Raw genomic sequence first — 26247 nt, forward strand, 5'->3', positions numbered from 1 at the left:
GGCCTGGCCGGAGGTGCCCTGAAGATGGTGACCACATGGTTTAGCACCTGCTGTACAGAAACCACAAGGGAGACAGGCCGGGGGTCACCGTGAGCTTCTCAGAGATGCAGGTGACCACAGGCTGAGGGATGGAGAGTCAGGGGAGGAGGCATCGGGAGACATCACCCACCACTCCTGCAGCAGTGATCCCATCTTGGGCCCAGTCCAGCCCGGCTGCACTCCTGGCGAGCCCATGGGGCTCCAACATCACTCACTGCTCAGCACAGGAAGGAAACAGCGGCAGATCACCCCTCGGGCTCTCCGGGAAGGCCCCAAGGCAACACCTGGGCCAGGGGAGTTAGCAGCCAGTCCGGGCAGAATTGCCCAGCCCAGGGGAGCCCACGGCTTCTTGCCACGGACGACAGTTGGCAGCAGTGGAACTGTGCCCGGGCACCTCTAAGGCCCACGTGGGAAACTGCCACTTGGCCCGGGAAAGACTAGCGCCACGTCTCGGTGCCCCTCAGAGGACCTCCTCCCAGATGGGGATGTCCAAGGGGCTCCCACTCCAGGGGGACCCCCCAGCACTGGACACTAGCCAAACGGACGTCTCTTTGGCGTGGGGAGACAGCAATCCAGAAGAAAGCCCCTCCTCCGGGGCCCGACCACTGGCTTCTGGGCTCCGAGGCTGGGCCTGGGGCTGTTTTCCCAGGGGACGATGGCACCAGGACCGCTGCGGCTCTCACGGCCCCAGCCAAGGGGCTGCTCACGGCCTGGTCCCCACGTGGACACAGGAGTGTGGTCTGCCCTGCACCTCTTCCCTGAGGGAGACCCCACGCTGGCGCCAATTCCACAGGGCCCGGGATAATCCCACCTGGCCAAGAGTCCCCCAGCACAGTGACCACGCCCAGTGTAGACACGGGGCCCAGCCTCACCCCTGGGACCCTTGCCCCCCGAACTCCCCATCTCGTAAGGGGCCATCTCAGAACGGGGGGCTGAGCCGAGAGACAGAGCTAAGCACCCCGTTGGTGCTGAAGCACGTGTGGGCTGACCCCCGACCCTCTGTCCCCCAGTGGAATTCCGCTGCTCTGGGCTTCCCGCAAAGGCTCCTCTGCAGGGCGCTTGGTCAGCCCCAAGTATGTAAAGACAGAAGAAGCCAAACAGGGAAAGCACAAGCGCCTGCGTCAGACCTGGACCACCCGGAGGGCCCTGCCCCGTCCCCAAAGGGCCTCAGGAAGGAAGGGCAGACACTTCAGATTTACAAGCTGGGCAGTTAAACGGGAAACGTGTGCCCCTGGTGTCCTCAGAGGGACCCTTCATAAGGGGGAATAACACACACACACCACAAAGAAAAAAACAAAAATTGTAAAAGGTTCATGGCAGTTTGGAAAAGAGTTCAAATATCCGCACAAGATCGTCCCCCCGTCACTGCACCCACACCCCCGGTCGCTGCTCTCACACTCCCGTGGTCTCCAGGACAACGTCCCGCCTCCACGGCAGGCCTGAGACCCGAGGAGCTCCGTGCTCTGCCCACTTTCCCAGGCCGGCCGCTCACCTGTCCCCCTTCCCCCATCCACGTACAGAGCGTGTCGCACCCCAAATGCCCCCGCGGCCCATGCAGCCCGCAGCTCTGGGGAGCCCACGCTCTCCCCTCGGCACTCCTCCCGCTCGCTGATGCCTCTGCCCGCAAGGGTTCCCCTCCTTTCACTCGGCGGCCTCCTGACCCCCCAATCCCGAGGCACCCCAAGATCACCCCTACTCAGCATTCAAACTCCTCCACTGAACTTGATCCATTTTCAATCTGCTGCCGCCCAGACTGTCCCCAGCACGGGACCCGGGGCCCGTCCTGCAGAGAAGCCAGGTGTGTGGACTCGAGGGTGCGGCTCCAGGGACGTCCTCCTCAGTCACAGAGGGCAGTGCGGTCACAAGACAAGGAGGGAGCTGCTGCCCAACGCACCCACCCCCCGCTCCACCACCCCCTGACTCCCCACATGCCCCCCACCCCACCCTGCAGAGCCGCTGTGCGTTTGGTCTGTGGGCCAGGCCCTAAGACCCCCGGGTCCCTCTCACCTCCTTTCCAAGGGTGCTCACAGGGGGACCCATTCATTCCCACCTCTACTCAGTCACCGCAAGCCGGGTGGTGCTCTTGTCATCTTTTCAAGCATAGCTGGCTTTTCAACATCGCTCACGAGTGTGTTGTCAAATTAATGTAATTGCTTCTTAGCTCTGTTTTCCAATTAATAGAAGTATTTTAGGGCTACCATCTTTCGAAAGAAGAAGGGCAAAATGTCGGTAACTGTTGGAGCTGAGGGCTTCTACCCAAGAAATCACCACGCTGGTCCTTCTACTCTTGTGTATGATTGAAGTTTCCATAATAAAAATAAAATAAAAACAAGTTATTTTTTTAAAGATTCTGATGGGCTCTTGTGAGCTCCTGCCGTTGGGTTTCTAAGCCCCAAGGCTGAGGCCCGCTGGGCTGTGGTCACCACACCTAGGTAGGGGCAGGGGGACCCAGGCGCAGTGCTATGTAACCCTCGGCATCTTCATCAAGGGCACCTCCTGGTGTTGGGGTCCCGGCTCACCCCACCTGCTGGTGCACGAGTGAGCTGGGCCACAGGACCGTGTGCCTCCAAGTCCCACCCACCCGTCCACAGCACCTGCAGTATTTCAGCGCCTCCGTTCACCTTTACACACCTGGACGCCGACTCTATCCACAAAGAAGATCTCACCCCACTGCCCATTTCTGACCCTTGAACAAACTGGACTTCAGAAAAGGGTCCCACTGCACAGGCTGCTCCCGGGACACAGTGAGTACCCAGGAACCACCTGTGATTCCTGCAGGTAAGGATCTGCTTTAAAATAAAGCATCAGGGGCTTCCCTGGTGGCACAGTGGTTAAGAATCCGCCTGCCAATGCAGGCGACATGGGTTTGAACCCTGGGCCGGGAAGATCCCACATGCCGCGGAGCAACTAAGCCCGTGCGCCACAACTACTGAGCCTGCGCTCTAGAGCCCGCGAGCCACAGCTACCGAACCCGCACGCCTAGAGCCCGTGCTCTGCAACGAGAGAAGCCACCGCAATGAGAAGCCTGCGCACCGCAACGAAGAGTAGCCCCGCTCGCCGCAGCTAGAGAAAGCCTGCACGCGGCGATGAAGACCCAAGGCAGCCAAAAGTAAAAAAATAAAATAAATAAATTTTTTAAAAATTAAAAAAGTAATAAAATAAAGCATCAGAGATATTTCCAAATCCTTAGGCTAAACCAGTGATTCCCCAGATGTGCTCACTGAGCTTCTCATCCACGCAGCAGGGCACATGTGTTTGGGAAAGCAGCCATCTTGCAAAACAAGTTCAAAGAGCACACATTTCAGATCCCTTTGGCCACGGTTGATTCAGGGAGGCAACGCCTTCTCTTAACAAGAGAGTGTTTCTCCCATAAGGAAACTAGGCAAAGGCACTAAGAAAAATGCACTAATGATTTCACAGAAGGTCATCACTCCAGCACAAGGCTCCCCCTCCCACCAATGCCCACGACCAAGTTCTCCCGGCAGCAGTGGGCAGAGTGTCCCAGGGCGGACGCCTCCCTCAGATGCTCTCATGCAGCACAAGACTGCCAGTGCAGATGTGGGAAGCACCCTTGGAAGAATGCAGTCTCACACGGGCTCATCAGGCAGCTGCTGAGAAGGGCGCTAGGGGGACAGTGCACGGGACAAGAGGCCACACAGGAGGGCCGGCCGGAGGGCCAGGGTCCCGGGCACGGCCCAGGTTCGAGGGGGCAGGCCCTGCTGTGGTCGGTCATTTTCCTTGTCCAGAGTGTGGCATCTGACATCCCCCAGCCTGGGCACATGGTGCCTTGGGCCCCATACGAGCCACTGCATGAACAAGAAGACCAGAGTCAGCTGTGCTCCCGGGAAGCCAGGGTCTACGTCGGCAAAGGAAAAGCTGGACCCTGATATAGTCACTCTGTACTTCAGAATCAAACTAGAAAGCTGCCTTCAGACTGGGAACGTGCCCACAGGGAGGGCTTCCCCCTCTGCAGGGTGTGGACAGCAGGAGGGAGCACCCAGCATGTCCAGTGACCCTGACGCCCCACGGATGGAGTCCCGTCCCCAGGGTCGCTCTCCTGGGCATCCTGTCCCCCTGCACGCACGTGTGCACACACGGGCACCTACGTGTGCACACACAGGCACGTACATTACACGTATGCACTCATGCGCGCGCACGTCCACAACACGCGCAGGCGCACACAGAGGCCCCGCCCCCAGAGCTGCAGGCATGCTCTGCACAGCCCCCCCAGAGAACCCTGGCAGCTCGGTATCAAGGCAGATCCCACCACTCTCCAATCCAAGAAGACAGGGTCCAGGAGGGAAGGGGACAGAGCAGGATCCAGGGGGGACGAAGACCGGAGGGCCGCAGATGCGGCAGAGAGGGACAGCCTGCAGTGGGTGGGGACGCCGCGTCAGCCCCATGCCACACCCCGCACGTGGACGTGAGCCCGAGGAAGCCCAGCCTGCCCTGCCTGGACTGACGCAAAGCAGACAGAGGGCAGAGGGACACAGCCGGTAGGGGTCCCGGCCCTTGTCACTCTTCCCCAAGGCTCTCAGTCCTACACACACGGCCCCCTCACCCGACCTCCCCACCTGGGCAGAGCCTGGGGCCTGGTGTCATTTCATGCACTGGTCGTGGAGTTGGAGGGCCCCGGGCCCCACTTCCCTCGGGGGAGACACGTCCACCCGGAAAACAGTAAAAATAATCAGAGTGTGTTGCGTGAACGTGTGTGAGCGTGCCTGTGAGTGTGCATGTGGGTGTGTTCCTGTGTGAGCGTGCAAGGGTGTGTGTTTACGTGTGCATGCATGTACACACCTGAGTGTGAGAGCACGTGCGTGAGCGTGAGTGTGCTTGTATGTGCATTTGTGTGGGAGTGAGTGTGCACTTGAGTGTGTTTGTATGTGTGCATGCACATGCGTGTGAGAGAGACGACGGACCACATGTGACTCACATCCTCAAACACGGCGGAACCCAGCACTTTAGGGGCGGGAAGGTCTTTTCTGCCTTCCTGGCTCAGCCCCTCGGTGCAAACTAAGGTGCCTGCAGTCCGGGAACAGGGTCTCACCTGGAGGTGCAGGGGCGGGGTGGTGGCCCAGGCCTCCCGGCTGCCATGCGGCCCTTCCTGCCCCACCGCCAGCCCCTGCCCAGCCTGGCACGTGGGGAGGCTCAAGCACAGACACAGCCCTCTGGCTGCCGCTGCCGGGCTGTGCTACGGGAGGGCTCCCAACAGCACACCGGCCGGAAGCGATGGAAACACCCAAAGGGCACAGTCTGGACAGACGGCCTGCCACCGGCATCCTGCGTGTCTCTTTCAGCGTTTGACCAAGACCAGACAGAGGGTCACCGAGGCAGGGAAAACCCGTAGGTCACAGGCTACGCTCAATTTGTGATGACGAGAGGAGACTCCCACTTCACTGAGTGCTGGCCCACGCTGCGGGGAAGCCACGGTCCCAGAGGGCCACCTGCACCTACACAACCACGGGCGTGACCTCGGAGGAAACCGAGGCACAGGGTAAGTCCCCTGCCCACCGCACCACAGCTCGGAGCAGAGCCCCCGCGGTGCTGGGAATTCCGACCCACCCCATTTGAGTCAGGAAATGATCCGAGGACATTTCTGGGCTCCAAGCCTGCAGGAACACAGAGCGAGCAGGAGACCCGTCAACCGAGAGGCTGGGCCCTGACCTTCTGGACCTCACAGATGTGAGGGGAGAAGGGCATCACCCCAGAACCACTGTGAGCCCATGGAAAGGGCGGCGGGTGGGGACGTTTCCCCACAGGACCCGCTTGAGGGAGACCTCCGAATATTCCTTGTGGCCCGAGCCCCAGGGCCTCCCCGCACCTGCCCTTTCTTCCACACCCTCCTCCCTGGCCCCGTGGTGACCAGCGCTGGAGCACACTGTCCTCAGGAGGCCACGCTGAGCCCCCCGTCTGCCTTGTCCCCTTCACACGCCTCCGAAGGTCACACACACTCCCCCCAGCACAGACTGCAGTTCCAGTTGTTGATCGGGGTCCCCAAAGACTAACTTTCCGGAGGGCAGGTGGTCTGGTCCCCTAGCTCGGGGCCTGGCACCCAAACGTGGATCGCAGAACTGTCCAGAGAAGGTGCCCCAGCCCGAGCAGCTGCGAGGTTTCACAGCCCTGTCTGCTTCGCCTGGTCCCCGGCCCTTCCACCAGGTCCACCGGGGGGCCAGACTCCAGCACATGGACAGTCTGGGGGTCCTGCGGCCACAGAGGAAAGCCTGGGGGCCACAGGACCGCCCAGAGGGGGAACAGGTGGGAACCCTCGCCCGACGCCAGGACGGTTCCCCCCTACCCAGGCCCCAGTTCCTGCTGCCCTGGTGTAGGCAGCTCTAGGTGCTTCTTAGTTAGAGCAGGCTGCCCTGGCGGGAGGATGACACAGCTGTGATGGAAACAGACCAGGTTTAGGGAGGGGACCGCCCATCAGACAAGGGGGTTGGGGAATCAGGTGTGCCCTGTGGGATGCCCGCTGGACATGAACCTGGAGGCCTGGAGGAGCCACTGGACACTGCCCAAGGCTCAGGGAGCAGCCGGGCTGTAATGTGCAGGGGGTGGAAAGCCGGTGCAGTAAGTCACTGTGGGGCTGAGCCCTGCCCAGTGACCGGAGCCAAGGCAGGTGAGCCAGCGGGTGATGGGATCCAGCCAGGGCAGGGGAGGGAGAGGGAGGGGCCAGTAGGGGGCAGTCAGGAGGCTGGGGGGTTACGTGCAGCAGGAGAGGGGCCCCACCTAGGAAAGAGCCCAGCCAGAGGAGAAGGGCCCCCACCGGGGGCACGGGTGCGGCACGGGTGCAGAGGCGGGCTTGTCAGGAGAGGGTCCAGGGAGGTGGGGTGAGGGGAGATGCAGAGGACCAGAGAGGAAGAGGGCCAGCCAGTGGAGCAGGGGGCCATGGAGGGGGGAGGGCCCCGCCTGAGGAGGCGCTAGGCTGAGGGAGGGGCACAGATCTGGAAGGAGGGGTGGGAGACACACAGGGGCGGGAGGCATGGGCTGCCCAAGCCCATGTGGCGGCCGGTACAGCCAGCACACATGGTGATTCTGACAGCGGTCACGTGGCTCTACCTGCCAGCACTCACGTTCTCCTCAAGGGCTCAGACCAAACTGGAGGGGCAGGGGGAATTCTGGCCGAGCTCCCAGCTCCCCAGGACAGCAGCGATCTGTTACCCTTTCTGTGGTTCAGGCACTAAACACATTTCCTTTACGTGGACAGGCAATCAGACTGCACTGCAAGTTGCATACTGCAGTGGCCCCTCGCTATCCCCCCTCTGAAAAGAGACAGCAATCCTGACCCACCTGCCCACAAAGCAGGCATCCGGGAGGGAGCCCTGGGGAGAGAGTCAGCAAAGGGCGGAAGCTGGGGCTCTGCGCCCTGCACCCATCACAGGCAAGGCGCCTGAGGGGCAGGGCAGGCACCCTGAGCCAGCAACCCTTCTCCAGAGACACCCCTCCTGCCCCACCATCACTCCCGGGCAATGACCTTCACAAGCACTCCCCTGACTCTGCTTCCCCACCACTCCCCAGCCAACCTGTCCCTGAGCACAGTCACCTCCTCCCAGAGCCTCCCCCCTCAAGGCTCTGTCAGTCAACAAGGGACAAATCTGGCATCTCCCCCTCCCCTCCTCCGCCACCCTCGAAGCCCCAGGACCCCAGGCTGCTGTGCTCAGCCCCCCACCTCATGCCCTCCAGCCTGCCCACCGCTGCTGGTTCTGAGCGGGCCTCAGGTGTTCCTGAACGTGATGCCTTCAGTTCCGACACATTGCCCAGTTAAATAAAAGTGACTGCCTGTGTTTAGGTACAACCGGGGGGGCCCTGAAAGCAAGGGGCTGGGAGGGGGGGGGACCCAGTCCGGTCCACATTCATGGGGCTCATCCTTGGTGCTGGGCCAGGTGGGAATAAGGCCATTTCCCCCAAATTCTTTCTGCTCTAGCGGAAAGCAGCAGGCACACCCTCTCGGGGAAGGGTGGAGCCCCCCAAATTTCAGCAGTGCAGTCACATGGCCAGCTTTCTGCATGTCCACCTCGGCCTCCCAGCAACTGGGCTGGCCCCGGCTCTACAGAGCCCAAAAGCACATGGCTGCGTCCCCAGATTCCCACACACCAGGGCGGTACAGAATTGCGGCAAGAAAGCCTTAGAGCCTCCCTGCGGAGGGCCTGAGGCTCTGGGAGCCCACACTTGAACCCCGGTCTCAGTCCCCAGAGCACGCTTTCTCCGGCGAGCATATATGCAGCAAAGGCGGCACCCCTGCACAGACCGCCTCATTCATCCAGTCCTTCTTCTGCCTCTTTTTGGCCTCTACCCTGTGTCCTGCAGGGCTTCTGCCTGCCCCAAATCCCACCCTGCGGGAGCAGCGCTTGTCAGCAGGTGAGTGTACTGCAAGATGGCAGGGAGGCGGTGAAGTGTGATTAGCAGCGGACATGCTTCGGAAACGTGGGTGCTATCTTCTTCACTGGTCTCGAATACCAAGTTGCAGAGCTCACCAAGGACAGATTTCCCAGACTCCCAGAATTTGCTAATTGGAAGGGAGAATCCCTGGGGCACCATACAGTGGGTCACCACATATTTCTCTGCATCCATCCCCATCTGTCTGTCAATATCACCACCACCTGTACAGACTCATGGGCTTGAATACGAACATTCTAAAGAAGCCAAAACGATTCAGAAGGGGCCTGAGATTTCAAATACGTGCTTTCCCAGTACGAACTTTCACCACAGCCCTACAGGGGAGCTGCGATGCCCTTTAGACAGGTGGGGAAACTGAGGCTCAGAAAAGGAAGGGTCTGCATTGCCCAGGGAATCACAGCCAGTAGCAGTGAAGCCCAGATGTCTGCTCCCTACGACTCCCACACCCCCACGATGGTCTCCCTTTCTTCCTAGAATACAGGAGGTCCTCTTATCCTGGGGGAGGGGCAGAGTTCTGAGTGCCCGAGGCACCTTTACAGACTCCCCCTCCCACACCCCTCCCCCCTCTCTGTTTTAATCTTTTAATTCTCTAAAAGGAATGACTACAGGCTACATAAAGCGTTGGTTATTAAAAAAGAAGACAATAGTATTGCCTGTCACTGAAGCAGCTGACTGAAGCCCTGGGTGCAACCAGAACTGAGCCAGGCCCCAGCCCAGGCCTGTCCAGGCCCCCTCCCCACCTGCAGCTGACCTGGCCTCCCTCCGGGTCCTGGTAGGGAAGTTGTCCTTACTGGGGGGGCCTGGCTGGGTGAGGGGGGAGAGGGACAACCACAACACATGGGAGGGTTGTTGGGGGAGAGATACAGGGGTGCCCCCTGTGAAGGTCAAACAAGCCGCACTCAAAGCCCATAGGAGGCCTGCTGGAGAAACAAACCCTCCCCCCTCCCCTCCCCCTTCCCCTCCCCTCCCCCTCCCCCCTCCCATCACCTTCCTCCCCTCCCTGGGGGCACTGCAGCCCTCTGGCCCTCTTCCCTTTTTTCTGCCTTTATCTCTGTCTCCTCTCTGCCTCCGGCCTTCACCCCTACTTCCCTTCCTCTCTTCCCCCCACCCCCCAGCCCCTCTCCACATACTCCCTCCTCCTCCCCTCCCAGCCCTCACCACACACTGGCTTCTCTGGGCCCTGAAATATAGGTCCAGCATTGTGTCACTCTTGTGTGTCCCATGGCCCCTCTGACCCTGTGCATCCCGGGCATCACCGTCTGGGGGCCCCTCCCTTGGTCCTCGGGTGGTGGGTCCTTAGTGGGGCCCCAGCCCCAGCTGTCTGACACCCATCACTCCCCCCACCCCAGCTGTTCCTCCCAAAGCCAGATCTGTCCAGCTTCCCCTCCTCACCCCATCTCCTCCATCTCCCCCTTTCTCTCCCTCGATGGGCTCCCCCACCCCAACCCACCCCACCCCACCCACCCCGCCCTCTTGCCAAAATGCAGCCAGAGGCAGAAACAGAACCCTCCCTCAGGGCCCTCCAAGCCCAGGTGGGATAGGCTGGGCTGCATGGAAAAGCTCCGAGAGCACCACGCGGCAGGACATCTGCCTCAGACCTCTGGAGTCCTTGGGCTGGGGAGGAGCCCACGGGCAGCAGCCGGCATGGGATCCTCGCAACGATCTTGCCCGCCAGGGAAAGACAGTGACAAAGTTCAGGCGCTGCGAGCCTGGGTGCCGGCTGCGGCAGAGCAGGTCGGAAGAGACCACAGCCCTGTGCGACCTTGGCAAACCCTGTCCCTGTGGACCCCGAACGGGTCCACAACTGGGCGCCAGGGTGGCTGGAGGGGGCCAAAGTCCTTGCCCCCTTCCCACCTCCCCCATGGCAGCACGGTTGGGAGGGGGTCTCTGCGAGCGCCGCATGGGCTCCAGGCGCCAAGCGTGAGGGAGAGGCACCCTAGGCTGTCTGCACAGCCCGCAGGAATCCTGCCTGCCCTGGCCTGCTCCCCGAGCCTACTTTTCGTCCCTCCTGCGGGGATGGGCGCAGACAGACAGCGTCGGACCCGAGCTCTGGCCGCACCTGGCCGCTCACCAGCTGCCTGACCTTGCCAATCCTTGCCCTCTCCACACTAGTCTACCGGTCTCCACATTCCACACCCAGGAGCGCTTTGTGGACTGTAACTCGGAAAAGAGTCGGCCCCAGGGTGCCAGCCCCCACTGTGTCCCCAATTCTCTGAGTGACCTTGAACGTCCCCCCTCGAATTCGGGGCCTCAGTTTCCCCACCTGCCCAACCTGGCGATGCGCGCCCTCCTCCCCGCGTTCCCAGTCCCTCCCGGGCAGGTGTGTCCCAGACCGGATCGGGAGCGCGCGCGGCACTTACCGTCCTCCAAAGACGTGGGCGCTTGGCGGGGACCAAGGTAGCCGTGACCAGCAAATGCGAGGCGGCCACCACGAGCCCGAAGCCGATGGCCAGCAGGCTGCGCACGGGCAGCAGGGCATAGGACACGAAGGTGACCAAAAGGAGCTGCCAGACGCCCTGGTCGGCTGCCACCGGCACCGCTGCCCTCCCGGCGTGGGCCCCGGCGGGGCCGCCGAGCGCGAAGGGACAGCAGAGCAGCGCGAAGGTGAGGCTGAAGAGCAGCGCGAGCTGGCCGACCTGCTGCAGCTGGGGCACCTGCAGCGAGCGGACGTTGGTGACCACGAGCAGCGCCAGGAAGAGCACGCAGTGCACGGGGTGCGAGCCCTTGGCCAGGCCGGGCGCGGGCCCCGGCGCGCCCAGCAGCTCGGCCAGGGCCAGCGCGCCCGCCAGTAGGCTGAGCACGGCCAGCGCCTTCAGCGTGGCCGCCTGCTCCAGCCGCAGCGTGTAGCCGCGGAACAGCGCCTCCAGCTCGGGGCACGCGAACTCCTCGTCGCACGCCCGCAGCCCGCGCCGGCCGCCCGGCCCCGCCGCCCGCTCGGCGCCCCCAGACTCGCCCGCGCCGCCTCCGCCTCCGCCGCCGCCTCGGCCGCGCGGCGCCCCCGCCATCCCAGCGCCATGCAGCGGGCGCGCCCCTCGCCGGCCGGGGCGCCGGGCGGGCGGGCGGGCGGGCGGCGAGGCGCCGGGGCGCGGCGGGCAGAGTTGGGGCGCCTGCTGCCCCGCGCGCGCGCCCCGAGCGCGTCCCCTCCCGCCCGCTGCGCCTGCGCACTGGCGCCGCCCGCGCCCCGGCCCCGGTCCTCCGGAGACCGCGCTGCGACAGCCGAGCTCGGAGCCGCGGGCCTGGGCGCGCGAGGCACACGCGCGCGCGCCGGCCCGCACCCCAACGCCGCATCCCAGGCCTCCCGCCGCCGAAGGGGCGGCGTGAACCTCGGGCACCCACCTAGCCCGCTCCCGGCCTCAGTTTCCCCACTGGTGCGCAGTGCCACGCACTGTGCTGTCTCTCGGGGCGTTAAAAATGCCGAAATTTTGCGCTTTTCCCCTTTGGGAGGGCTTACCTTGCATGCCCCCCAAATAAAAGCAGGTCCCCCTATTCTAGAGAAACGCAAAGTGGGGCCCATGCTTGACTGCGGATCCATAGCCAGGGCCCTGCGAGGTGAAGCGATGCCCAAGGACCCGGGGGCAGGGAGGAAGGTGGCCGCCACGGCATCTCCCCACAGGTCCTCTGCCCGCGGGACCCTCCACACGGCGGGCTGTGGGCAAGTCCTGCCCTGGTTCCTACAACCCCCGTGAGTGGGTGCAGCGGTGCAGAAGCAGTGACCAGGTGGTGTAGTCCGACAAGCAGGGCCCCCAGCCGGAGTTAGGGCCGTGGGGCGTGTGGCCAGTGCCACCTGGGTGCAGAAGGAGCCAGGTTAGAGTCCTAGCGGTGAGGCCTCTAGGGAAGGAGGTGGGAGGTTGTTGGTTCAGGGATGGGGTGGGAGTCGAAAGGAGAAGGGACCCTGCAGTTTGCCATAAGAGGAAACTGGAAACCCAAGTGATGGGGAGATGTTTTCTTCCAGCAGGACAAATGTAGGGACTGTTGCCGTGGCGCGTGTGTGGGACCCACGGCTTACACTCATTCACTCTAAGGGAAGGGGCTTTGTGCCGGCCTCCACCTGTGTTGTGCTCACAATGGCCCCGGGGGGCCGTGCCTCTGTCCGCCCTTTACCATGGGGATGCCGGAGTAAGCAGCTGGCCCCAGGAGGTGTGGAGAGGTGTAAGGACTCACAGCAGAACCCCTGTCCCCTCCATCATCCCGTGCTGAACCCCCAGTGGGCCAGGAACTGGAGGTCCCAGGAAGTCCCAGAGACCAGGAGGCTAGCCCTCGGCAGGAGGTCCTCCCAAGGCCCACTTCCAGACAAACAGGTTTAATTAATGCAGCCCGAGCATGGGTCTGTTTTAGAGGTACTCCCTGGGGTCCAGGGACTCTAGGGGTAAGAGCCGCTGCACCATATATTGTTATGTGGGCACTAGAATTAGAATTTGAGGTGTGTTTCACATCTTTCTGGTACCGGTATTAGTTGAGCCATATGAAGTTGCCATTTTTGTGAGAGTCCAAAGTAATCCCTTACCAGTGCTGATAGCTATAAAGACAGCACCTCACAGACTCTGCCTAGGCCAGGAGCACCTCCACTCCATGTCCCCAGCAGTTCACATCAGCAAATTTTTGGTGGCCATCGGGTCCCTCCTGGTGAAATGGCCTCCCCACACAGGGCACCTCCTCTGTGAAGCCTTCCCGATTCCCCCTGACCCAGCTAATTGCTTCCTCACCCCAGTTCCTACTCCCCCCTAATACCCACCACTCTATCTGGTCATCAGTTTGTTTACGTCCAACCTCACATGGAACTGGCAGCCCTGGGAGGGCCGTGTCTGAACCGCGAAGATCACCTGCCTCCCCCTCATTTGGCAAAGTGTCCGACTTCCATCATCTAGTTTTCTCCCTGCCCCCAAATGGTGGCAAAGTCTGCAGGATTTTTCTTTTTAAGTTCTGAGTATCAAGAATATATTCTCTTGCTAAATGACGTAGTATATTTTTTATCCTAATGATTTTATGAAAGGAAAGCTGGATAATATCCAAAAACGGATCAAACTACGTAAGAATGAAACAAATATGACAAAGCGACCTGGGTGCAAAGTTCACAGATCCACAGCACACTCCTCCCTTGGCCAACAAATTTAATAGACAAAATTGGCATCAACTCCTTTTCTAAAGAGCTTGTGTATGTCCGGGTTGATGGAAAGAGATTCTGGCACAGGCGCCATGCCCTTTGCTTGCTGTCACACGTGGTCCTCCTAACAAAGCATCCAGGGCCGTGGGGTACAGTTCACAGGTCATTGTCACATCCATCATCCCATTTGGCGTCCTGGAGAAAAGATTTGTCACCCTCGTCTTGTTGACCAAGAAGCAGAGGCCTGGAGATGCTCGTGCAATGCCGGAGACAGGAACGCACCAGAGCTTCGTGTGAGCTGTGAGGGAATCCAGCTTCCTAACTCCAGCTGGTGGGAGGGGTTGCCACAGTGTGGACATGCACTGTTCATAAGTTCATCTTGTCTCATCGAATCTTCTGGGTGGAAAGGAGAAGGCCTCACATGGGCAGTTTGCCGTCAGGGCTAGCAGGGAAGTTATCTGACAGACAGTCAAATGCACACACCCCATACTCTCTCTGGATGTCACGGCTTGAATCGTGTCCCCGCCACCAAAATTCATATCCTGAAGTCCTAACCCCCAGTACCTCTGAACACGACCTTATTTGGAAATGAGGTCATTGCAGATATAATTAAGATGAGGCCATTCTGGAGTAAGGTGGGTCCTAACCCAATTTGACCGGTGTCCTTATACAAAGGGGGCATTTGGAGATAGACAGACTCACACACACACAAGCCAAAGCAACACTGGAAGTCAAGAGAGGGGCCGGGAACAGATCCTCCCCCAGCACCTTCAGAGGGAGCGTGGCCCTCCCCACACACCTTGATCTTGGACTTCTGGCCTCCCACTTCCGTGAGAGAATACATTTCTGTTGTTCAAGCCCCCAGCGTGCAGTATTTTATTACAGGGGCCCTAGCAGACTGATACATCTAGCATATGGTCTATCTTGGATAATGTTCCATGTTACAGAGGGTAAATATTGACCAACAGTGAAGGGGTTGCAAAGATCACAAGGAGAAATTCTGCCCTCCTGGGGAGCACGTCCTCCCCAGCGGAGGTGAACCGATGCAGGGCACCATCGTGGGCCGTGTTGTGTCCTGCGGGTCTGGGAAGACGGGCATTCGGTTACCTCCTTGTCACCAAACAAAAGCTTTCCTCTCCAAAAGAAGAGCAAAACAAAACTAGTATACCTCTGGCCCCCTTGCTCCCCTGGGGGTATCAGAGTCCTCTCCCCACTTTCAGAAAGAGAGCTGACGCCTCACTTGAGACAGGCAGGCAGTACTTCTTGCGGCAGTAACGCCACTGGGCCTCTGTCTGACTTCCTGTTGTTTACGAATCTCATGTGTATCTTTGCGTTTGAGCCTCACAACTGCCAAGGGCTCTGGCCTTCTCAGAAACTAATCCAATTTCAGACTGTGCGTAGGCGTGGTTCAGGGTGGGCCCAGCCTGGAGCCAGGTCCAGCATCGCTGCGGACACCACAGGGGTGGTGGACCCTGAGTCACATAGCTGGGCTGGTATCCCAGCACCACCCTTCCTAGCTGTGTGACTTTGGGCAGGTTACTTAACCTCTCTGTGCCTCATGTCCTCCTTAGATTGAGTAGATAACAGCCCCTGGCTCACAGGGTTATCATGGGAAGAGAGGCCCAAATGCACACAGAGCCTGCACTTCGTAAGCACAAAGTGGACGGCTTTTGCCTCTCATGAACGAGCGTTCCATGCACACAGGAATGGGGCAAGTGTCCTTCAGACTCTCTGAGGTAAATGTGTGAGTTTCAGGCATGTCCGAACAGAGACCGTGATACCAGGGACGTCGCTCTAAGCCAGCTCGTTGAGTTCCTCGGACTTTGGCCAGAGACTTGGCTTCCAGACGAGTGTTTCTTATTCCGCTGGCCACTCTGTATTTGGGACAAAGCTCGCCCTGTGGGTTTGTTTGAAGAGACCCACCTCTAGTGAACTGACTCTGAACCACTGTGGAAATGCAGGTTGGTCAGGAAAGAAGTGGGAAAGTTCAATACGGAACTACGTTCAACAAGGTTAATTTTGTCAGAGCCATTGCCGGGTAATCAAACGACCCACATGACAGGTTCAATGGGCCATTAAAGTGGAGACACCCTGCAGCCAGGTGACCTGGGAGGGCTCAGCCTGCAGGGCGCCTGGGATGCATGTTCCTCTGACACCCACCACAGGCATGCTTCTCAGGCCTTCCTCAGGTCTCTCCTGGTGGACTTGCTGTCTGGGGCATGAGGGATGCGTGAACGTGATTTGTGGACCACGATTAGAAAAGGTCGGGGGATCTGTTCAGGATTCCTCCAGTCAAAAGGGGGCAGAGAACTCCAACCCCAGCTACCTTAACCGGAAAACTAGGAGGCCACTTCACTCTCCCAGATGAAAGCCTGGATGGATGACCCAGGACCACAACTCGGAGGCCCGGGGAGGCCCCCGGGGGAGACGCTCCACTCCTGGAACCGAGGGCAAGGGAGTCCTCGAGCCCAAGCAGGGGCTGCAGCTGGACAAGCGGAGGGATGACCAATGGGCAGGCGACCAGCCTACTTCGGTCCCTTCACACATCACTGTCCCCTGCAATGCTGGCAGGAAGAAGCCTAACTGGGGCACCGGAGCTGGTTCCCACTCGCCTCCCCCCGGGGTGGTGGGCTCGCCGGTCCTGGGGGACTCAGCGTCCTGCCCTCCGTGCCAGGGTCGCCGGCCGGCCTAGGGGCGAAGGCATCAGATAACATCGGACTGTCCCAGCTTTTTGCAGGGAGACCCGGCTGGCGGGTGGAGGTTGGTGTGACTGACACTTTTGCCGATTGCCCTTGTCACTTAGGATTTGGTATCAAGCAGAACAGGACTCTTGGCTAGTGGGAGAGGCCGGCGCCAGCCGAGCAATCACACAGATAAATATGTGATCACAACTGAGGCAAGTACTCCCAAGAAAGCAGCCGCGGGGCATGTCCTTGGGTGAAACCTGTGGTGAGCGGAGTGGTGTCAGGCCACGCTGGGCTCTGTGAACAGCACCTGAGCCCCCAGCAGAGTGGGCTACTGGCGGCAGCGGGGAGACGTGGTGCCGCGAGCTCTTGATGCCCAGAGCACGCTGTGGGGCCTGGATGATTAATCCAGACTCGGGGTGGGGAAGGGGCTGTGGACTGACCTCCTCCGGGGTCCCCGCGAGGTTCCTGTGTCATCCTGGCGAGACAGCAAGTGGCCTCATGAGGAGGGGACGTCAGCCACGGGTAGAGTGGAAGGATCCAGATGACCCCAGGAGAGGGGACACCAGCCACGGGTAGGATGGAAGGGTCCAGGTGACCCTGGGAGGGAGACCACAGTGGACACTCGCGGGTGCAGGAGGCAGCTCATCCAAGCCCCCGCAATGCCCTCGCTGTCTTTCCTGATGTAACTAACACACCTCCCTCAACGAGCCAGAGCAAGTGCAACCCCTTCCTGTTTCCTCTAAATCGCATTTTTTTTCCTACTAAGTTCAAAAGAAATTAGATTGCAGGCAGGTGTGCGTGGGTACATTCCGAGGGAGAGGAGCTCTCCATTCAGTCGGTGAGCGTGCGGGGGCTGAGTGCCCTGCACGGGAGCATGGCTCTGTCCAGCGGGGAGAAAGGAGGGGACAGACTCAGTGCCCAGACGGTCACCTCTGCTGCTAGAGAGGACGGGGCGATCAGCACAGACAGGGCCACCCACCCCAGGGCAGTGCCCAGCATGCACCCTGAAACCAAGCAGGGTCCCCCGACTGAAAAGGACAAGGACGGGATCCTCTATGGATTCCCCAGTGATGTTCGGGGTCCTTACAGTTCATGAAACAATGCTGTTAGTACTCCCCATCCTGGTGCACCGTCCACCATGGGGACAGAAGGTGACAGGCAGGGTGCCTGCTCGGCACTGCGCCAACGCCGGCCGCTGATGGTTATTTGTAGTGACCCGGGGGACCTAAGCTGACCGGCACTAAGTGGATTTGTATAAACCATCCCCAGGAGGGTAGGGCTGGAGGTGATGGGGAGGCAGGAGGGTGGAGCTATAGGCGCACCCTGAAACGTGCAGGGGAGCGGGCTGGAAATAAGCTTTGCATGGCGGAGAGTCGGCTGTGACAGCTGCATCCAAAAGGCAGGGAAGCTTCAGCCTGAGGATTTGCACTAAAAATAGAATCGCTGGCTTGTGGGTAGAGAATTTGACCCAATTAGAGATTACCAGTTTCAGGAATTACTGGAAAAGAAATCTCATTAAATAGGTTAAATATGGGAGCCAGAGGCTGAAAAGGCCATCTGTGACTAAAAGGAAAACCAAAACTCCAGAAGGATTTTGAAATGCATTTTGCATCTCCTGTACAGGGAAGGGACTTAAAGTGCTGTAAACGCAGCCCAGGGCACCTGAGCGATGAGCTCCCAGCCGTGCGTTTTGCATTTTGCAGAGGGTGGAGGCTGGTGCAGAGCCACGCTGCTGCCCGCCAGCCCCGCGCACACTGCTGTGGGGTCTGGCTAAGCTGGCCCTTCTCCGTGCTGAAGAGCTGCAGCTCTGGGTCACACTCGGTGTTGGTGACAGCACTCAGGTCAGCCCACAGGAAATGTGAGCGGGACCCCACCCCAGCCCGCTCCGGATTCCCTGCGTCTCTAGGCACTGCCTTACCCCGGCCAGGAGCCCGGCAGCCTCCCTCCACGCCTCCCTTCCTCGCCTCACGTCCAATCTGCTTCCCAGTCCTGTGAATCCGGCCCCTGAAATAGCTTCCTCCTCTGCGTCTCCACTCACGCCCGCTGCAGCTGTCTTCATCCGGGTCTTCACCACTTCCTGCCAGGACCACTGGAACCGCCCTCCCTCCCATCACTCAGTCGCTGGCACATTTTCCCTAAAATGTAGAAAACGTCTTATCCATTCCATGCTCTAAAAAAAGATGCTTCCTATTGCCTCAGAGCATCCCGCAAGCGTGTTTTTACAGCACACACGTCCTGAGGAAAACCCTAAGAAAAGAAACGCTGTGTCTGAAAGCTTTCAAGAGATGCTGCAGGCAGGAAACCCACGTACCCTGGTTGAACGCTGCCTTTCAACTAACTTGACCACAGAACACCTACGGGCACCACGTAGCAGAACACCTACGGGCACCACGTAGCATGAATGGGCTCTGGGCAAGGCGGGGCAGGCCAGCACCCAGACCGCCCCCTCCCCTACACACCTGCGTGCTGTTGCCCCCAGCTCAGCCCGGTGATGCTTTACCTGTTGCCTGCTGTCACCTGCATGGTCATGCCCTCTCCAAACCTCTCCTCTGCCTTGCAGAGTTTCACCCACTGCATTGGCCAGAAACCTTCCAGCTCAACTGAAAGGAGTGGAAACCAGAGCAGCAGGTGGATCCATGCACGTCTTTGATGGGTCCTGAGGCCCAAATCATGTTTTCCAGACACCCGTGGGAGCAACGCCAGGAAGGGCAGGTGCCTCTTGCGCCTTGGGTCATTCCGGGGCAGCTCTGTCCTCCACACGCCAGCAAAGGCAGCCCAGCGGCCCCCAGGTGCTCACTGCTGGGACAGTCACTCTCCTGGGAACCCACAGTCCCCGATAGCCAGCCCCAGAGTCTGGGTCCTGTGTCCTCCCTAGGCAAGGGGGCATCAGGGAGACACATTAGCCTGGCGCCCCATTGGAGCCATGTCAACTGGGAAAGGCTGGGACACTGGTAAGATAAAACACAGTCAGCACATCCCCGTTTAAGGGTCAACTTGGCTCCCTCTTCATCAAAGGAGCCCCCCCATCGCCCCACGCTGATTCCCTCCATGCTCCCCTGCCTTTCCACACTCATCAATATCTGTCCCTGTAGCAGGTTGAACCGGGTCCCCCTGGAACTCATGTCCACCTGGATGCTCAGAATGGGACTTTATTTGGAAATAAGTTCTTACAGATACGTCTAGTTGAGGGTCTCAAGCTGCCATCATCCTGCATTTAGGTGTCTTTATGAGAGGAGAAGACACAGAGGGATAAAGGCCATGTGAGGACAGAGGCAGAGCTTGGGGTGATGCTGCCTCAAGCTAAGGACACCAATGTTGGCCAGCCACCACCTCAGCTGGAAGCGGTGAGGAAGGATTCCTCTACAGGTTTCGGAGAGAGCACAGCCCTGCCAACACCTTGATTTTGAACTTCCAGCATCCAGGTGGGGAGAGGATAAATTTCTACTGTAAAACCACCACCCGGTTTGTGGTTATTTTTTTACAGCAGCCCTAGGAAACTCTTACAGTCTTGAAGGACAATTATTTAGCTACCTGCATCTCCCTCTCTTGTGAACCCCTGGAGCACATGGCCACTCCTTACTCATTTTTACGTCCCACTCCTCCACACCCAGGGCTTAGCTCCCCTCAGCGAGTAGCCAGCAAATGTTCCTGCATTAAGTTTCGTTGAGTCTCACAGCACCGAGGTTTCCGTGTTTCAGAGCAGTGATGGCCACTGAGTCAGGGTGAGCTACTCAATCATTTGTGGTCCCTGGTGTGCCCAGCACTGGGGCCCTGAATCTCAGGCCGCCCTCGCCCACCTGTGGTGAGGCACCCAGAATGGCAAAAGTGCATGAAGCCAGGCGTCCACGTGCCTCTTGTGGGTGAAAATATGTGTGCTTGTTTCCTCTCCTATACATGTTTCTGTGCATAATTTTTTACAAAATTTTTATGACAAATTTCTTTAGCATCTTTATTGTAGTATGATTGCTTTACAATGGTGTGTTGGCTTCTGCTGTATAACAAAGTGAGTCAGCTATACGTATACATATGTCCCCATATCCCCTCCATCCTGAGCCTCCCTCCCACCCTCCGTATCCCACCCCTCCAGGTGGACACAAAGCACTGAGCTGATCTCCCTGTGCTACGCGGCTGCTTCCTACTAGCTATCTATTTTACATTTGGTAGTGTATATATGTCCATGCCACTCTCTCACTTTGTCCCAGCTTGCCCTTCCCCCTCCCTGTGTCCTGAAGTCCATTCTCTACATCTGCGTCTTTATTCCTGTCCTGCCCCTAGGTTCTTCAGAACCCTTTTTTTTTTTAGATTCCATATCTATGTGTTAGCATTTGGCATTTGTTTTTCTCTTTCTGACTTCCTTCACTCTGTATGACAGACTCTAGGTCCATCCATCTCACTACAGGTAACTCAGTTTCGTTTCTTTTTATGGCTGAGTAATATTCCTTTACGACAAATTTTTATAATCAGGAAAATGTAATTTAATATGGGTTGATTGAAATCTAACACATTACAGGTTTGCTGTGAGGACTAATCAGCACAGATAGGGAAGGACTTTGGCCATTGTAAAATAGGCAAAATAAACATTATTATTGTAATAATAATATTACAATAATACTGGATATTATTACAATATACAATAATATATTATTGTATTTCTTGGGCAGGTCAAGACAAATTGTACTCAATGAGAGAAAAGCAAGCCAGTTTATATGTGTTTTCAGTTCGCAGTGATTAAGTCCCTGTTCCCGGCCTGCTGGGGGAAGATGCAGAGCCTGCCTCCAGGGCCTGGCCAGAAATGACAGCAAAACAGGTCTTGGGCTTCCCTGGTAAACTCTGGTCAACGCACTTTTTCTTTGGTCAGGTATTGTTTAGAAAGAGAGAGCTGGAACCCTGCAGGGAGGGCTTCCTTCTCCCCACAGAGAGTTGCAAGCAGGGGGTAAATGCTTAGTTATCCTGTATTAATTCCCGGGCGGTCCAGTGGTTAGGACTCCGTGCTTCCACTGCAGGGGGCACGGGTTCGATCCCTGGTCTGGGAACTAAGATCCTGCAGGCCGTGTGGCACAGCCAAAAATAAAAATAAAAAAATAAAATAAAATAAAAGTTCCCAGGCAGAAACTGAGTTAGAATGCTAGGTCATGGAAGAGAGAATCCAAGCTTCATGGAGGTGCCACTGCACCCCCGGCGGGGGTGGGGGGTGGACAAATCAGGATGCTGGTGAGGGTGCTGCAATGTCAGAGCCCACTGCTCAAGGCTTGTGGGATGCAAAGGGGTGTGGCCCAGGTCCCCGAGCACTCGGCAGGGTGCAACCCCCAGCATGCACACCTGTGTGCACACCTGCACCCGTGAGCACGGTGGGCAGGCTGGGCACTCCTGGGCACTGCACCTGGATTTTGGCGGGAGTTACTGGGGTGGGGGACACAGTTCACTTTGCAAACCACTCAGAGCTCAGCTCCAGCCTTACACCCCCCGTGGATTTGTTGCTGCCTTTGACCTTTTCCAGAGCGAACCCTCCACCTGTCCGGGTGTGACCTCTGCCAGCCTCCCTTCTCTCAACCTCAATATTTTCATCTGTTGAAAGGAGGGTGACTGATGTTCCCTACTTGTTGTGAAAATGGGGTGCTCTGCCCATTGTGGAAGTACTGGGGAGAGCCCCACACAAATGCCCTGAGAGACTGTGGGTGGGAGGCAGTCACCTCACCTACAGAAGAGAGGTCAGCCCCATGGGGAGACTGATTGAGGAGTTGTGCGTGGGATGGTTCAGGGGCTGGGGAGCAGGCTGTCCTCCTTCTTCCTTCCTTCCTGATGGCGGGAGAAAGGGACGACCCAGAGCAGTCACCTTGGCCCCGGGCTGGAGTTCACCAGTGTGAGTGGTACAGCCAGTCCCGGACTCCCCTTTGGGAAATCACGTGTTAGGGGGAAAAACTTTTCTTTTATATAAAAAAGGTAGGGAGACTTGTCTAGAATAAACGAGACATAATAACCGATAGCAACACATGAACCTTGATTGAATCCTACTTGTTGATTGTTTTTTAATTGAACTACAGTTGATTTTCAATATTGTGTTTGTTTTAGGTGTACAGCAAAGTGATTCAGTTACACATATATATGTATATCTATTCTTTTTCAGATTTTTTTCCATTATAGCTTATTACAGGATATTGAATATGGCTCCCTGTGCTATACAGTAAGTCCTTGTTTATCCATTTTATATATAGAGGTATCAGTTAATCCCATACCCCTAATTTATCTCTCACCCCCCTTTCCTCTTTGGTAACCATAAGTTTATTTTCTACCTGAGTCTGTTTCTGTTTTGTAAGTAAATGCATTTGTATTATTTTTTAGAGTCCACATATAAATGATATCATATAATATTTGTCTTTGTCTGTCTTAGTTCACTTAGTATGATAATTTCTAGAATCCTAGTTTTTAATCCATAAAAGAGCTGTTGGGAACAGTGAAGGAAACATGAAAATGGCCTGGGTCTGAGATGATATTGGGGAATTACTAAGTGGCAGGCTGACTTGATTTTCTTAAGTGTGGTAATGATATTGCAGTGACGAACTAGAGTGTTTTGGTTCTTAGGACATGGATGCTGAGATATGTAGAAATGAAGTTTCACAACGTCTATAACTTTCACTGAATGTGTTCAGTTAAAGAAAACTCTCTTTCTGCTTTCCCTTATGTTTGAAAGTTTCTATATTGATAGTTAGAAAAGGGAAGAGGGAGGGAAGGAAAAGGGGCACCTGCAGGGAATTCAGCCCAGAAGTGCCCCTTGGCTACCAACAGAATCATTAAATGTTGCCTGTCAGAAAGCACCTCGGTTTGGTCGCCTGGTATCTCCTCAGACTAAGATAAACCGAACCTGAGTTCATACTCAAAGATCATCAAGGACATAAGGAAGCAAACTACTGAGAGTAACAGTCAACAGAAAAAAAAAACAACAATGGATTTAGACCCTCAAAGACCTGGGATATTGTAATGATCGTATACAGAGTACCAACTAATGATGAATACATTTTTTAAGGAATTAAAGGTGTAGTTACAGAAGTGAGTGAGCAACAGACCATGGTACACAGTGTCTTAAAAGCGGCCAGAAGGGAAAGATCTACAACTTACAAAAGAACAACAGGTGGCCTGAGAACAGACTTTTCAAACAGCAACAGACAGAAGCCCTCAAAACCGGGGAATTACAATTTATACGGACTGAGAAGAAATAACTCTCAACTGAGAATGGTGCAATTTGCAGAAAACAATTTTCATGAATGAGGATGAAATACATTTCCAGAAAATCAAAGAGCAAGTGAAATGCACCAATATACCAACAATAATGAAATTTCTAAAGGAGTACTCCACAAGGAAAAGAAAAGGAACCCAGAAGAATTATCTGAACTGTGTGGTGAGTGAAAAGACGAATACTGGGCATACAAGCAAAATTAAGTAATTCCTTGATTATAAGAGCTAATAGGAAAAAAAAAAAAAAAAGAGCTAATAGGTAACGACACCCAAAAATGGAAAGTCAGGAAACAGGAAAAAAATGCAAACACTGAGCAAAAGACAGCTGGGTAACAAGGCTAACACCAGGCAGCATAAGCTTTAATAAAGAAAGTGTTCCTAAGGACAGGGAAGATCACAACATAATATCAACAGCTTCATCAGGAAAATACAAGTGGTGGTCAGCTCACCCTGCTGTAACAAAACACCACGATAACAGATATTTTTTTTTCTCATAGCTCTGGAGGCTGGAAGGCCAAGGTCAAGGTACCATCATGGTCAAGTTCTGGTGAGAAACCACGTCCAGGTTGCAAACAGCTGACTTCTCTTCCCATGGTGGGAATAGGTCAAACTAGTTCTTTGGGGCCTCTTCTTATTTTTTTATTTTTATTTTTAATTTTTTTTTTTGGCCACACAGCTTGCAGGATCTCAGTTCCCCAACCAGGAATTGAACCCCAGCCATTGCAGTGATAGCCCAGAATCCTAACCACTAGGCCACCAGGGAACTCCCTGGGGCCTCTTCTTAAAAGGGCACTAATCCCATTCACAGCGGCTCCACCCTCATGACCTAATCACCTCTCAAAGGACCCACCTTCTAATACCATTGCATTGGGGATTGGATTTCAACATGTGAATTTGGGGGAGAGACACATTCAATCCATACAGTATAATAATTCTAAATTTGCGTGCAAAAAGCCGACTCCAAATCTGTAAATTAAGAATTGGTAGAACTACAAGGAGAAATTGATGAACATATTATCAGAGTGGTTGATTTCAATGCACCTCTTTCAATTATTAATAATTCAAGCTGACAAAAAATGAGTAAAGCTAAACAAGATTTGAATGAAACTATTAACAAACTTGGTTTATTCAATAATACATTCTTCTAGGCACATATGCAACATTTACGAAGATTTAACACTAGGTCACAAAGCAAACCTCAAAAATGTCAAAGACTCAGATTCATACAAACCAGTCATCCAGCCACAATAAAAGTAAAATGTGTGTAAATATAAAAAGATTGTTAAAATGTACCCATATGTCTAAATAACTCATGATTCAAAGTGAAATAATATCAGAAAAATTCAAAATACTTAAAACTGAACAATAAAAGATATTGCATAGCAAAACTTGAGATATAATGAGCACAGTATTTAATGGGAAATTTATAGCCTCAAATACTTAAAGAAGGAAGAAGGGAGGCTAAAAATAAAAAACTAAGAACCCAACCTAAGAGGCTGGATAAAGAACTATAGAATATCGTGTGAGGGTAGTGTTAGTAAAGAAAAGTCTAAAATTAAATAGAAAACAAGTATTCAATCTTAAGAATCAACTAAGCCAGATGGGATTTTTTTTTAAATTACTAATAAACTTGACAATGCTTTGTAGAAGTTGATTGTTTTAAAGGAGAGAAAGTATAAGAAAATATTAAGAATCTAAAAGAGGACTTAATTACAGAAGCTGCAGTTTAAAGAAATTAAGATGATACCATTAATAAATTTGTGGCAACATATTTAAAAGCATATATAAACTGATCCTGGAAAAATATAACTTAAGAATAACATCTCAAGAGGAAATGAAACATTCCAGTAGTGACATAATCATTAAAAGAATCAGGTCAGTAATTAACAGCAGGCCTAGGAGATTTTAGTGGTCAGCTCTACCAACCTTTTGAGGAATCCATCTCTCCAGAATCACAGACAATTCCAGAGTATAGAAAAACTGGGTACACTCCACTTTCTTTTATGAGCTATTATGCTTTGTTAGCATTAGAAAAAAAATCTGTAAATATCATTCTCCAAACTAATAGATTGATGAGGGAGAAACCATATGATCATCTTAATTGATGCAGTAAAAGCATTTGATAAACTTCATCACACATTCATCATCAATCTAATTAAATACAAACGGAAGGAGACTTCTTGATAAAAGTCTTCAAAAACATTATTCTTTACGATAAAATCTTAGAATAATTTTCTTTAAAACTCAGGAATAGGACAAGGAATCCCATTCTCATAAATTATTTTCACAATTTACTCGAGGTCCTGGCAAACTATAATAAATAGTATTAAATAAATATAAACAGTATTAAATAGTTGCGAAAGATCTGAAAGCTTTAAGCATTGGAAGATCATAAGGAACAAAGCTAGTATTATTTAATTTATGATATTCTACATCAAATATTCAAGAAAATCCATACCTAAATTATCAGGCATGATACATATTTAACAGTATGACTGGCTATAAGATCAACATCAAAAATTAAGAACAGGGCTTCCCTGTTGGCGCAGTGGTTGAGAGTCCGCCTGCCGATGCAGGGTACACGGGTTCGTGCCCCGGTCCGGGAAGATCCCACATGCCGCGGAGCGGCTGGGCCAGTGAGCCATGGCCGCTGAGCCTGCGCGTCCGGAGCCTGTGCTCCGCAACGGGAGAGGCCACAGCAGTGAGAGGCCCACGTACCGCAAAAAAAAAAAAAAAAAAAAAAAAAAATTAAGAACAGAGGTGTTTATACCTCTGAAACAAATAGAGACAGAATTT

The 26247-nt window shown here is 55.1% G+C and overlaps 1 protein-coding gene across 1 annotated transcript in view; it reads right to left on the bottom strand.

Annotated features, from left to right (window-relative positions):
- Nucleotides 1-11538, bottom strand: part of ADCY1 (adenylate cyclase 1) — a 114333-nt gene extending 102795 nt beyond the window's left edge. Inside the window, exon 1 of the mRNA XM_065883787.1 lies at nucleotides 10794-11538. Coding sequence (XP_065739859.1) covers nucleotides 10794-11438 — 645 coding nt within the window. The 5' untranslated portion in view covers nucleotides 11439-11538. The remainder of the gene's footprint in view (nucleotides 1-10793) is intronic.
- Between the last annotated feature and the right edge of the window lie 14709 nt (nucleotides 11539-26247).

Source organism: Phocoena phocoena, chromosome 9 (genome assembly GCF_963924675.1).
Source record: "Phocoena phocoena chromosome 9, mPhoPho1.1, whole genome shotgun sequence".
Lineage (NCBI taxonomy): Eukaryota > Metazoa > Chordata > Mammalia > Artiodactyla > Phocoenidae > Phocoena > Phocoena phocoena.